General features: G+C 36.7%; 1 protein-coding gene across 1 annotated transcript in view; it reads left to right on the forward strand.

Annotated features, from left to right (window-relative positions):
• The window catches only part of LOC138304716 (A disintegrin and metalloproteinase with thrombospondin motifs 9-like), a 151,441-nt gene that overhangs the window by 103,659 nt on the left and 33,039 nt on the right, over window positions 1–14,743 (forward strand). The window contains exons 7-9 of the mRNA XM_069244956.1: window positions 7,456–7,496; window positions 12,410–12,515; window positions 14,517–14,663. Of these exons, the coding sequence (XP_069101057.1) occupies window positions 7,456–7,496; window positions 12,410–12,515; window positions 14,517–14,663 (294 nt within the window). The remainder of the gene's footprint in view (window positions 1–7,455; window positions 7,497–12,409; window positions 12,516–14,516; window positions 14,664–14,743) is intronic.

Consider the following 14,743-nt stretch of genomic DNA (forward strand, 5'->3'; position numbering starts at 1 on the left):
GCTGTAGTATTAATGGTGTATGGACCACCTGTAACATGTTAATTGTGCCATTGTATTTTTGGGTTCCTGGCTTGATAGTAATTTCTGGTTTAGTCCGCTGGTACTGCACACTCATGCAGATGTGAGTAGGATTGGTGGCAACACTTCCGTTGATATTGTACCTGTTACCAACACGTCTATTCGTGCCTGTTTCTTACTCGACTTTCTATCCTCGGTGAGGTAACAGACGAAAATAAACGCAGCTATTAGTCACACATACATGAAAGACATTCACACTCTTCTCTTAATTAGGATTATGTATTCTTAATGTCAGAATTTAATTTCTGCATCGTGTAAAGTGTGATTTGATCATAAAGAACCGCAGTAAATCACACTTAGTTACCACTTCTACATCACATCTTTGGTAACAGCATTACAAAACTTTTATTCTTTCAATCAAAAATGTAACATACCCATTTTACACCGTTATGACGTGTAAACTCTTTTGTTTAACAACAAGTCATTATCGATGATTTGATGGAAACCAAACTTCTGACAACGTATAAAAACTTAATTACTGGAATTTGTTGATAATTTTAGAATACTAAGAAATAGTATTTGTGTAATTAGGTATTAGTTGAACTATGAAATATTCCGCTCGGATCACTGGTTCTATAACCTAATTAGCCAGTGAGACGGATGACAGTATGTCCATCTGGCGATGACCTGAGTGTCACTGGTTGGGGCGTGTCAGGACACTTAATTTCACAAATACCTCCTATTTTGACACTAAAACTGTTATAATTATCATTTTTACTTGGTTGGATGAAACTGTTATAATTACAATTTTACTGAGTTCTATTAGGGTCTTCCCTGAAGCAAGTCTACTCAGAGATTTAACGAGTCAATAAGTGGGTTGCCGTGACAACGAGTGGGTTGCTGAGTCAATGAGTAGGTTGGGGACATTCAACCTCAATACAATTACTGAATGATTTCCGCCCATTACACACGATTTAATAAATCATCTGGAGATGAGCTTGGTAAAACAATGAGATGTGATCACACAGATAATGTCTTTATGTGATACACAATCACTTAGGCGATGTAAAACATGATCCATCCAAACTCGGTTACCATGGCAACATGAATGACCATCACCATGACAACATGCTACATCAATATTATAAGTTACAGTACATTGTTACATATTATGTATAATCACTTTCGTGATACACTTACAAATGATACATTAATTTGTCACCATAATAATGTTTTAAAAAATGTTGCCATGACAACTTTGACCTCAATCCAACAATGAATCTCAATCAAAACAATATATTATCGCCATGATAACATAATTCATAATAACCATCCATTTTTAATACACATATAGAAAAATCTCAATGAAAAGGCATGCTGCTTAATTCGGAATTTGAAAAATGTTAAACTTTAATTGAAAATTTGACATTTCAGAAGATGGAATTTCCTATGACACAATCAAGAATGTGTCCAGCTATAGTGATTTGATGATGTAACTACATTGGAAGGTTGACATTAGTAAAACACTGCACTCAGCACATTTACAAGATTTTACCAGGGGATATCAGTTACTGAACTGAATATGTGTTTAATAACATCTTTGTTTATTTTTGTGCTGTTTTTGTTTACAATTTTAAAAGGCTTCATTACATTATATAGACTGGCTGGTGTTGATAGTTTGGGCTTAAAGTGCCCTAGGTCAGGGTGCTAGGGTGACTAGCCAAATAGTCAATGCCTTCAGGGAGGGGGAGAAGTAGGTCATATTATAGTTTTGTTATAATATGGCGACAGGGAGGAGGAGAAATAAATCAGCTGTTCTAGAGAAGCAGTAGTTGGTCCTTTGGAGATATCTAGCCAATCCATGCAAGCGGTCATTGGTCCCAGAATTCCATGTTGATGCTGTTTCTCCCGGCTATGGAGAATAAATTTATCATGCCAGAGGTCACAGAAACACAATGCTAAGTGCTGAATGTCTCCAGGAGCCCATGGGTGTCTAAAGGAAGTCTTTGTAATGACATTGTAAGTCACTTGAGTTTTAAAACAAATGTGGTGGCAGCGGTGGGATAGTGATGAGTTCAACTCCTTCACACATTCTTGTGTGGTACTGTATCACAGCAGTTGTTTGTGTCTGTTAAGGGAAGAATGATGTCAGACCTGTCCCCTTAGACCACAGGGGCCTGATAACAGGGCCAGGGGCAGATAACTTTGGTGTCCCCATTGCACCACAGGGGCCAGGGCACTGGTCAGGGGCAGATAACTGTGTTTGGAGGAACAATAACCGTGGGTATATTGACCTGTGTTAGTACATTATTTATTGACAGATTTGACTGTGTTGTAAGTGGGGAGGGAGATAACATTGTTGGGAGGGACCTGACACGGACCCAGCGGGCGGGCTAAACTTCTTATGTGTTGGTGATCTAACTTCCCAGATATCGCACCGTGATTGATGTTTATAGTCTCCAAAACTTTATTTATTTATTCAATTTAACAAGTTTTACATCTGCTATTAGGCATCCAAAGTGTTTAAGCTGACAATCAAACCATGCTTCCTATAGACGTATGTACGGAGGCAATGATGTGATTTATGTGTTTTATTAACAGTTGATGTGTGAGGGGTTAAGGGCAGTATATATCCGCTGTTATGTTGATTGATAAATGTTGATAATAATTAAAGACAATCTAGACTGTAAAAAACGATGTAATTCTTTGCGTTGCTGACATTTACTGACAAAATTATCCTTTTTGTTGGGCTTTAAAATCTATTACATTATATACCACACATAGTTCATCATTTTGTACTGAATTAGACTGCCACACTGACTGATCCTTATAATTCTTTACTATTAATTCACCTATTAGTCTACACTGTTACAAGTGAATTACTTTACCAAATGGTTTACACTATAGAACAGTTATCTCCCCTCCTATTTTACAAAATGTGATGAAGTTATCTCCCAAGCTTGTATACATTATGAAAGATGAAGTTATATCACTTGGTTATGGATTTTATATTTGCCCATTAAGACCTCATGGGCCTCTTGGTTTCCTATTTGGATTGGTTAGTTGATGAAGTTATCTTACAATGACCCAGTAATTGACTATCATGTCTAAAAAATTACAAAGGTGACCTTTAAATATTTCTTTATTATCTTTGACATGTTGTGATAACCTAAGCTCACAAACTTTCAGTGACTTTGACCTTTCATGTAGAGATAACATGTGTTTTATACCAATTAGTATTTATCACATTCAATTAGCATCCAGCTATACTAATTGGCTCTATTTCTTCGTGAAGATTTTGTGAAATTCATTCAGTTATTTATTCCACTTGAGATGAAGACTAAATAAAATAAGCAGCATTTTGAATGTTGTTTGTACTAGATTAACAGAATGAGGTGGGATACGGTCTATTTTCACAAAAAGCTGCTTTCTAATCTCCTTCTGAGTTCTCTAAAGTTTTCCTAATGCATTGGAGAGACCTGGAAATTCCATTTAACATGCAGTGACTTCTATGGGTGTGACGTCTCCCACTGCTGCCAAGCTGTTTGATACATCGGTTTATAAAGAGGCTTATTTTCAGTTGAGTTTAAAACTGCAAGTAAAAGTGCTTTGATATGCAGATACCTGTTAGAACTACATACAGGTCATGCATGTTCGTGTCTGGCTGCAAATGCTCCCTGAAATTAGCTCACATGTTCAAAGATAGAAACGCGAAGATGAGACAAGGAAAGCAATGTAAGATGGTCATATTTTTGATTGAGTGTATGTAGAATAAGCGTTTGTTTGGCGTCTGTACACCAGAGTCAAGATGTGCATCATTGATGTCAACACTTCCCAGGAATCGGGGTTTTGTCTTATCTCAAATGTCCCTTGGATTATTTTTTTTCTATCTCCCAGAATTTATAATCACTGTTATGAGCTCCATATGTACTGGGTTGGGTGTCCATCGATGGCTGCATATTCACCCCTGAAGATTCATTTGAAATCTCCCAAAACTAAAGCTGGATCAGTTCAATATAAGATTCAGGGGTGAATGAGTTCAAGTGAGAACACTGGTGATGAGCCGCGCATTTTCATTGTTTCATGCCGTGACATACAACCTAGCAGAGATGCAATGCATTAGTGTGTATAGGATGGCTGCTGCAAATCCTCACTTTTTTACCGACAGATTAATTTCCAAGTTTCAGAAAAAAAATATTTTCAGGGCATCTGCTGAATTGCTGTATTTAAGTGCAGAAGATTAGTAATATCAGATAAAAAAATAGGAAGAATAGCATATGCTTCAAAAAAAAAAAAAAATTGTTAATTCATTGTAGGAAATGTTTTTGATTTTTTGTGGTAAAATTTGGCTTATAATATCTAAGAGGGTTTATCATGGATGTGTTTTAAGGATTTCGGATGAGTTTTTATCAGAGGTATACGTCTGTAAGATCTAAACATCAAAGATCTGATGCAACAGATAATGTAACACATTATCTATTAGAATCGTACTACACATTATTCTATAAATAAAAGAAATTTTAAAAAATAAAATAAAAACCGAAACTTTTTATCAGATTGAAAAATATCAACACTATATGCATATAATGACTTTGTAATGTTATAAAGATGTGCAGTTGATTAAAAGGCATGTTATCAGTCCGATAGCAGTTTGATCGAATGTGTCTCGTAATCAGAGCTTGTTCAGAGCCCATAATGATAGTTCTATTGATAGAAGCGTGTAGCTATATCGTGTACCTGACGCGTACCTACACAGGAACTGTCATCAATGTGCTGTCAGAGCATTGCTCCCCGTTGACACGCTGGTGCCCCGACTACTTGGATATATATCGCAGATAACCCACAGATACGTTTGTAAGGGGTATTACCTGATCAATGTTTTCTCTGTAGTTTTATCTTAAATCTCTTTTTAGAATAACATGTCTCTCCATTGAAAAAAGCAGTCATAAAAATGTACTCTAATTCGTGTTTCATTCATAGAATTTTAGGGTTGTTGACTACAGGTTATAAATAGTCAATGTTGTGAACAGGATTTTGTGTTTTGTACCGAGTTAAATCGTTTGATCGGGACATCGTGGTTAGAGAGGTCAGTGTGACTTTAATGGGATTCACTCCTGACAATATCTGGCTCGCGACCTGTAACGTCCTTATATAGTGTAATGTCATGTTAATGCTGCCCATCTTGGCAAGTCTCACATCAGCAAAATATCATTCAACATTCAAATCTCTTGACTTTTCTGAATTTCGTATTAAAATTTTGACATTTCTTCAGCGGTTGAATAGGAGATCTGGGATCTGGGTGGCAGATAATCTTTACCATTACAAAGATACCATCTAAGTAGGATGTCTTTCATGGCCCTGTGTTATTGTAACACCCGGCTGTTTTTTCAGATGGTAATATTGTGCCACCTCTAAGTGTTAGGATTTATGAATTTTAGACGACTTTCCACTCCCGTATGTAATCCATGAGATGTGTATTGAGTTTTTAGGGCTACAGTGTACCAAATGACACCACCTTTTACAATAGAAACTGTGACAGCGCATCAATATTCCGTGACTTTTTCTCTGGTCTCGGTCGCTGAAAAATCGGGATTCTGTCTTAGTGCTTCGGTCGTGTAGATTGTCAATCAATGAGATTTACAACAGTAGAAGTTTTTTTCTGCTCAATTCAATATCATAGAGTTCATCCACAACCAGGTCACGACAGCCATTGTATTGTCAGCATTTCACTGCTGCCAGCAAGCAGAAAATTTGTCTTATACATGTAGTGTTTGTATTGTCATCTGTCATTGGTTCATTGCTGGTTCTTTCAAGGTCACAGGGATAAGTTCTACTCAAATTTCACTATGAAATGTTTCCAAGATGTCTAGAAACTTGATATTACAAATGTAAATCTGCTGCTTGTTAAGGTAATCGAACTAACAAGTGAGTGACCTTCATCTAAGTATCATATTTGCTAAAATTTTAAGAAAAAAGATTTCTTTTTTAGAACTATTTCAGACCTAATATCCTGATAACTTTTCTAGCATGTTTAACTTGTTCATCCCGTAAGACTCATTTGGAATCTCCCAAAACTGTAGTTGGAACAGTTCATTGTAAAATTTCAGGGGTGAATTAGTTAAGTAAAAACAAAAGATGTATAAGTGATTTGGACATGTGATTCTCTGATATTTTGAGTTTACATCATTAATTGAGTCAAATTCTGTGACTTATAGATGAGATTTCATGAAATAACCAACTGCAACAGTTTATTAATGAATAGACCTGCAGGGAGCCTGTTGTTATTGTTTGGGGGTGCTGTTCTGGGCCAGTTCAAGAAGTTCGTCTCATAAACAAGCTAGTTTTTACCCCGGCCTGTCAGAATAACACACCTGGTCATTGTGAAGGTTTTATAGATTTTATGAATGAGATACTGACCATTCATGGCTAACTCAAGTTTTTAGTGTCCGGAAGCTTGACCTGAATATAGGGACACAATTCAAGTGGTTGGTCAGCGATTTCTGCTCACCTCACATTCATCTTGTCTGTTGATCACGGCAGAAACATACATTTATGTGTAATGTTGGAGAAGACATATGTGTCAATCAAATAACAATCATACATAATGTAGGATTAAAAAATTTTCAGCTGTTGATAATTCTGGTCCATTGTCCATATAACTTGGTGACACTATCCCTTCTGTCACTCTCCATCACTCTCCATTTGTCCTTTTCCATCCTAATCTGTTCCTTTCCATCAGTCATCATGTGCAGGATCTCTCTCTGTATCTCTCTCTTTCTCTCTCTATCTCTCTATCTTTCTGTATCTCTCTCTCTATCTCTCTATCTTTCTGTATCTCTCTCTCTCTCTCTCTCTCTTTATTTCTCTGTATCTCTCTGTATCTCTTTCTCTCTTCTTTTCTATCAATCCTCGATTATCCTCCGTTCCACCCTAAGTGATCCTCCCCTGTCCAGACCTCTCCATCCCTCGAGGCCCTCCCCCGATCCATCCCTTGTGATCCATACATCCCTACTCATCCCTCTGTATCAATACCACCCTACCGAGTCCACTTAACATTAAAACTCATACCTGCATCATAATCTGCAGTTGATTTTCACAAAACTAATAAAATATTACATAATATGTGCATGCAATGCAGGTTGATATACAAACAATATTTTTTTTTATATACATGCTTGATTTTGCAGTCTTATCTCTTTTCATGATGCTGAATAACATTTAATGTGTTAACACACAATTTGTATGATTTTGAATTTCTGGTTTATCACGGTTCCGATCATTGGAAATATATATGGTTTAGCTGCTTTTTGCCAATCAGTCTATAATCGTGAGGTTTTTTTGTGATAACCAGGACCTGACTTGGTAACCCCATTCATGTACACCTTGTGATACTATCATGTACCTCACAAATAACGGGATTTCTCGGTTTATTTTCAGACAGGATATCTGTAGATCGCCTCAAAAATGTGATACTTTAGGTAAGTAAAGCAGGGTATTTATTATCATTTCTTGATACAGATTTCTCAAAATAGATTGTCTAGATCAGCATAACACGTGTTTGTATAGGGGTAAATGCCTCTATGGAAATTTTATAACAAACTTTCAGTAAGCGAGTGTGGATTAGTGTTTCAGTAATTCTCCTTTGATCTGTTTTATTCTCTCCACAATTAAACATTAAGATTCCGATGTAGTATTGTGTTACTGTTGAGCTATGTTTAGGAGTAAATTTCTAATACATGCTGCACATCTGATTCAAATGTTTTGAATCACTGACCTCTGACCTTTTCATTCTCGACCTCTGACCTTTTCATTGAGAATGAATGTTTATTGTTTAGCTGACTTTGCTAGAAAAGGTCAAGTGGGGTGATGAAATGTAGCAATGTCTGTAGTCTGTCTACTTATCTTTTGCCATGCTACAACTTTTTATCTAAATCAACTTCTTCTCATTAAGTAAACAGACTTATATTACCAAAGATGAAGAGCTCTTTAAGTTTGTTGAAATGAATGACCTTGACCTGTGTTGACATTCACATTACCATGGCGACAGGCTTTGGACGCAATGATATATTGAGGTGTTGCATGTTTTTCCGAAACCTAAAACACCCTAAACTCCATCTTCTATATACAGATGCCCCCAGAATGAATTTTCTTTTGTATTGTTCAACTGAAACCTGACCAAATATCCAAATTGATTTGCTGAACTTAAATAATTTAAAATTTGGGTCTATGGCAAGAACAGCATGTAAGTCTATGATAAAAAAAGTCACCTGTTAGTGATAATGGTGTTTTTGACTATGATAATAGAAAAAGAAAATAAGTTATAACAGTGAATAATATTTCAGCTGCTGCCATTATGGAAACCTCTATCTCAATGAAATGATTATTTAATGTAGAAATCAGTCATTTTAACCCTGATATTTATAGCTAGTATTGTAGTCTTTTGTACTTATACAGCTAAATAGATAGCCAGTCTCACTATAGACCACCTGCCTTGAGGGATGATCTTTGACAGAAAAGGTGCTCGCTCCCGCCTCATATACAAACACAATGATTCAATGAAAGTTTTCAGGAATCACCAACTGGGTGGTACATAGATACTTTACAGGAGTATAGGATACAGGGTTGTTGTCATTCTGTGGTTTCTCCAGAGGAGAGTTCCTTAGATATTGCCATAGCTTGGCTCCGTATTTATTTTGATGCATCCTTGAGATGTACCTCTGAGCTCGGGTTTATTGTTTATCCTTGAATTGTACCTCAGATTTATTGTCTAGTGCTAATCCCCTCAGTCATGTATGGCAGGGCTAAGTACACTTCTTCATGAAATACTAATACCCGATATCACTGCTGACGTCATGTCTTTGGCCTGACGTAACATCTTTAAGACGATGCATCTGAAAAATGCTCGTAAAACAATTGACATTAAATACAGTTAATCTTCTTGTTTCTGAATGCCATTATCAGTCCAGGTTTCCTGGAGAATCTACTTCACACCGAACTGGTACAACCCAGACTGAGCACCCTGTATTCGTATCTAATCAAGATTTGACACTCACACTTGACCTTTGACCTTGAGCAGACCAGTATATCTCCCAACAGCCTCTCTTCATAGTCCAGATCTGAAGCCATAAAGACATTTAGTGTTACCTTAAAACTGTTACATTAAAAAACGGTTATCATTGGACGATTATGTCAGCAATATACCCCACTTTGGAATGATAAATTGCCGTTTGATTTTATCTTCAGAAGCAGTGTGGGGTACCTAAAATTACTTATTCTTCTTAAAATAGGGCAATCATATTTTATTGGAGCTAGATATCTTAACAAGATGACACAAATTTAATGCTTACTTCTGGCCTTTGTAAGTTGACTTGATGTAAGAGTCTACAGCTAATGGTCTAAATGTGTTATACATGCTGTGTTAAGTGTCCTGTTAAAAGAGAGTAAAATGCCTGTTGCCTTCATCTTATAATCTTAAAAACAAGCTGAACAAGGAGAGCAAGACCAAGTCTTGTTTTATACCTTTAGAAATGGTTCAAATACTTTTTGCCATTGCTTAGTTTAACTTTTTTCTATTTTGCCATTTCTTAGTTAAATTGAATTTCTTTTAGTCTCAGCTGTTTTGTCATTTGCTTTTAATGACTCTCAGCTGCTTTTGTCTTCATATTTTTAAAAGGTTGGCAACTCTTGTACAGGCAAACCTGTGTAGACAAGGGACAAGCGGTCTTTACTTATAGGTCATATTTCATTGGTCATTTGATTCCAAGTATGTGGTCTTATTAAACAGGTGGTCTGTATACAGAGGTGGTCTCTAAGGCAGGTTTTCCTGTTATATAGATTCCCCATGTATCCACCTCTTTCATTTTCTTTGAAGATTATTTTCCTTAGTTGCAGACTTTGTCTTGACCGAATGTTCAATACTTGATATTAACAATGGCAACTTTCACTCCCAATGTCAGCTGGACATGGCTAGCACCATCTGACCTTTCAGGGGTTTCGACAGGTGATCGGTCACTCTGTACCCTGCAAAGTTGCGGCGGTCATCATATGTCCAGTTGTTCTGTTGCTGTGTCCAGAAAAACAAAGCACCATTCAAGACCATCAGATGTAGAGGTGACAGCTTATACTTGTAGATATTCTTAGGATTTCAGTTCCTGTGAATAGATCTGACAGCATATTCATAAAAACATGAAAAGGTCAAGTGTTCAGGGTCAAAAAGTCCAAAATCAAAAAACTACGGTCAGATCTTTTGATACTGTATCTATTCTTCTTATCAAATCAAGTCCTCTACACTGGGATTTGTTATCGATGGGAGGGGATAGGGGCAGGAGGAAAGTAGGGAGAAATGGTGGTTTGGGTGTGGGTTGGGGTTGGGGGTTGGGGTTGGGGTGGAGCAATGGAAGGGAGAAATGGTGGTTTGGGTGTGGGTTGGGGTTGGGGGTTGGGGTTGGGGTGGAGCAATGGAGGGGGACGGATGGAATTCTGTACTAGTTTTATGTCTTTTTCAATGTAGTTAATTTTTATGAAATATGATTTATAATAATTTTTATTTTAAAAGAAAATGAATTTGTTTTAAAGACAGGATTCATTTCAAGGTCATAGAAAAGATAAGGAAATTGTTTTCAACTCCAGAATGTGTTTCAAGGTCATGTTTGATGTGAAGTATATGTATGTCACTATGGTCATTGGTTTCTACGACATTATTATGATATTTCATAAGAATGTTACATACGTACAGCTATGGACATCTGTTAGATTTAACGGAGCGTAGATGACGTACTAAATTCTTGATAGATGAAGTGTTTGTATGGGAGGTTTGTTTATTATCATAGCTTGTTAACTATCTGTGCTGTAACATGACGTAGCTGTAACGTAGCTGTAACTTTCGCTGCACATATCAGTTATAATTTGGCCATAGTTTTCTCCACCCCTGTTAGCGATAGTCTGCTATATTCCTCACATCCATAATAGTCTTAGTTTTCTATATCTCAGAATTTATAATGGGCTTTTAGTCTTCTATATCCATAGCAACCATATTTTCTACATCCCAGAATATTTAAGGGACTGTCTTCTATATCCCTAGTTTTCTACATCCCAGAATATTTAAGGGACTATCTTCTATAACCCTAGTTTTCTACATCCCAGAATATTTAAGGGGCTATCTTCTATATCCCTAGTTTTCTACATCCCAGAATATTTAAGGGGCTGTATTCTATATCCCTAGTTTTCTACATCCCAGAATATTTAAGGGACTGTCTTCCATATCCCTAGTTTTCTACATCCCAGAATATTTAAGAGGTTGTCTTATAAATTCCTAGCCACTATAACTTTCTACATCCCAGAATATTCTGAAGGGTTAAGGTCAGTGTTTGAGAGTACAGAATGAGAGAAATCTACTGATAATGAGTTGATGTACAGTCCACGAATACTTGCTTCTGTATATATTGGACAAGGGACTATCTGATAGAACTATAAGTGGTCAGTTAGAGGTATAGATCGGTCAGTGGTCAGTTAAAGGAGTATCTATTGGACATCAGGGACAGTATAGAGCGGTCAGTGTTCAGCTATTTGACTCTATAGTATGCGATGTCAAGGGTAGTTGTCCTCTACCGGCTACAGTTGTACAATAGAAGATTAATAATGAGTGAGACCATTTACCTGAGGAGACTAGCTATCATACAGGCCAACAGTCTACCCAATACATTGGCCCATACACAACCATGTTTACTTTAAAAACAGTTCTAGTCCCTCATCACACCTCACTGGCCCAGCAGTTGTTGACTTGGGTAACTGGACACTGGTCATCTAATGTTCAGAGCTGATACATCAAAATGTTTGTCATCAAAGCTCAGTTAACTTGTTATTTTTTTCGATTTCACAATATTCAATAATATTTTTAAAGAATATCTGTTTTATGAGAAATGTAGCAATAAAAATGACTAATCTATTAGTCTCCAATTCTATTGATATCTCTTACAATTGATACATATCACCAAGGCTGACCGTTACAGTGAACATCAAGATGACTGACTGCTACAATGGTTAGAGACTGTGACACCTGACAGTAGGTCAATAATATACACTTCTCTAGGTCATATGTGACCTTTGTCAAGGTCAAGGTGGAAAACCTGTTTCCAATGTCATCAGTCTCAATAGTATTGACCTATATTTTAATTTGTATATCCTCGCCATGAAATCAAGGGGCATAAAGCGTCCCACATCAGTCCCTACTCAACATGTCGTGTCGCGTCCCATCTGGTCGTCTCCCGCCGCAGAGTTATATGTAGTTTTTTTTTATATTTTTTAATAGTTTTGCCTTCAATGGTTTTGCTGCTGCTTTTGCTTGTATTTCAATGCATCAAAGATTATGTGAGATGTTCTTGCTTTGTTTCAGGTTTAGCAGAATTAGGAACAGTTTGTGATCCTTTAAGAAGCTGTTCCATTATAGAAGACAATGGTATTAGCGCAGCTTATACAATTGCTCATGAACTTGGACATGTGTAAGTATATAGGAGGTATGGTGTAGAAACCTAGACAACCGACTTGTTAAATGAAGACCTTTTTTTTTTTACTCAATGGTTGCCATGGCAACAGTTTTGGAACAATGACAGCATTATTGCACGTGTGAAAACCTAGCACTGTTGTTTAGGCCCTGTATGCGGTGCATATCAACACTATTACTGTATCTCGTGTTGGACATCACTCAGCTAATATTGCAGATCTGTTTCCATTATCTTCTCTATGGTCAGACAATCTACAGGCGGTTTCTCTCTGTCTTCAGGCCTAACAGTTTCACATAAAATGTGTTATTGTTATTTCATAGGGTAGGGTATATATATATATACTATGAGGGAAATCAGGAAAGGAACTGTCCTAAAAGAGAAGGGAAGTTTTTGGGATGTTGAAATCAGGAAAGGAACTGTGTCCAAAAAGGGAAGTATATATAGCCTTTGGGATGGGGAAATTAAGAAATAAACTGTTCTAAAAGAGAAGGGAATCCTTTAGGATAGGTGAATAAATAAAGGAATTATATGTCCTAAAAGATGGATCTTAGAGAGGGTTTCGTACTTATTGATTCTGGAGAGGTACTTTCTCTGTACTGTCACCACAGACTAGAGGTCTAGAGGGGATATAAAGGGGATCTTAATCAACAAGGTGAAGATTAGTACATGTCCACTGTCTGCTAATCTGTTCTCCTCGGGAGGTGATACAGAATTTTTGGTCGGTGATTCATAAGTCCATGGAAAATGGCCTTATCTTCTCTAGTGGCCTTAACCTGGTAATGCTTACATACCTGGCATAAGGTCACAGGTCTTCATCTGGCGTAAGGTCACAGGACTTTGTCTGATTTCTGTTATAATAACACCTCAGAAAATTTACTGGTCTGACCAGTAATTATAATCATTTATCAATGCCCAGAAAATTATTAATAATTTTTTGTTGTCCGGAATTATATGAAAACTATTTATTCATCGATGATAGTCTATAAAGCTGACAAATATTTGGTGTGAAAAATGTACTTGTGGCTATCGACATGTAATTGAATTAGCGGGTTATAATGATATTATTGTCATCTTTCTCTGTAGTTTACCTCGGGATATAAACCAGAGTCTTTACACTAGGTACCATTGTACTGGGCTTGTTGTATTTACTTCTATGGGCACACTACAGGGATCCCCCTTTGTCCCTATTTATTTTACTAATACAAGTCCTTGTTGACTTCCCCTGGGGTAAGAGCCATCACACACTACCACACGACCCCGCCCCGAGTCCTCCCTTCGTTGTTTGTCAATATGCCACCCATTATGACGGTCGGAATTCCTTCCCCTTCTCTTTGGACGGCACATATCTACACAATGTGGCAAACCTTTACGGAATGTTGTCCTTAATGAAAAAGGTTTAATATTAAATTTCTAAGGCGATCTAATACAAAGAAACATTTAAAGATATACTAAAACCCAATTAGAACGACAATGCTGATATTTCCAATTTAGACGACCTTTGAAATGATCGAAGCTGTAGTGTTATTGGATTCTAATGTTCTGTGGAACTCATTTGTCAACAATGTGTTTCATTGAAACAGATTAGCGGTACTGAAGAGCTTGGCCATTGCTTAATGATGCCTAACTTTTATACTATTGTCATAAATAATCAGAGATGTCTTTTTGATCATTTCTCTTTTATAATAATCCCTTCATCCTTTAAACCTTTCTGATATTAGTTTTTAAAGAGTACAAAGTTATTATATAAAATGTTTGTCCAAAAAATATTAAAAGTTTTTAATGAAATCTTATTTGACTTGACTGCCATTTTATTTAAATAACTTCTGCGGTTACATTTTTTTCTTATCTTTATTTTTCTTATGAAGATCAAACTTCAAAATATCTGTTGGATTGTTATTTTGATGAGCAACAGCTTCACAAAGGGATGGCTATTGAAGTATCGTATATCTGAAGTGTACTACGGATTAGACTTCAAGGTTATGTCATTTTTACCTACAGATTTAACTTACCTCATGATGATAATGCAAAATGCAAAGACTACCTGAAGGACAAAACTGACCATGTGATGTCCCCTACTCTTGACCATAACACCAGCGCGTGGTCATGGTCAAGGTGTAGCGCTGCCTTGCTCACACGCTTTATAGAGTAAGTATATAAGGCAGATTCTAATTGGATAAAATCATGTCATGTTCCTAGCTTCTGATTGGATCAAATACTGTCCAACA

The sequence above is a fragment of the Argopecten irradians genome, chromosome 12 (genome assembly GCF_041381155.1).
Source record: "Argopecten irradians isolate NY chromosome 12, Ai_NY, whole genome shotgun sequence".
NCBI lineage: Eukaryota > Metazoa > Mollusca > Bivalvia > Pectinida > Pectinidae > Argopecten > Argopecten irradians.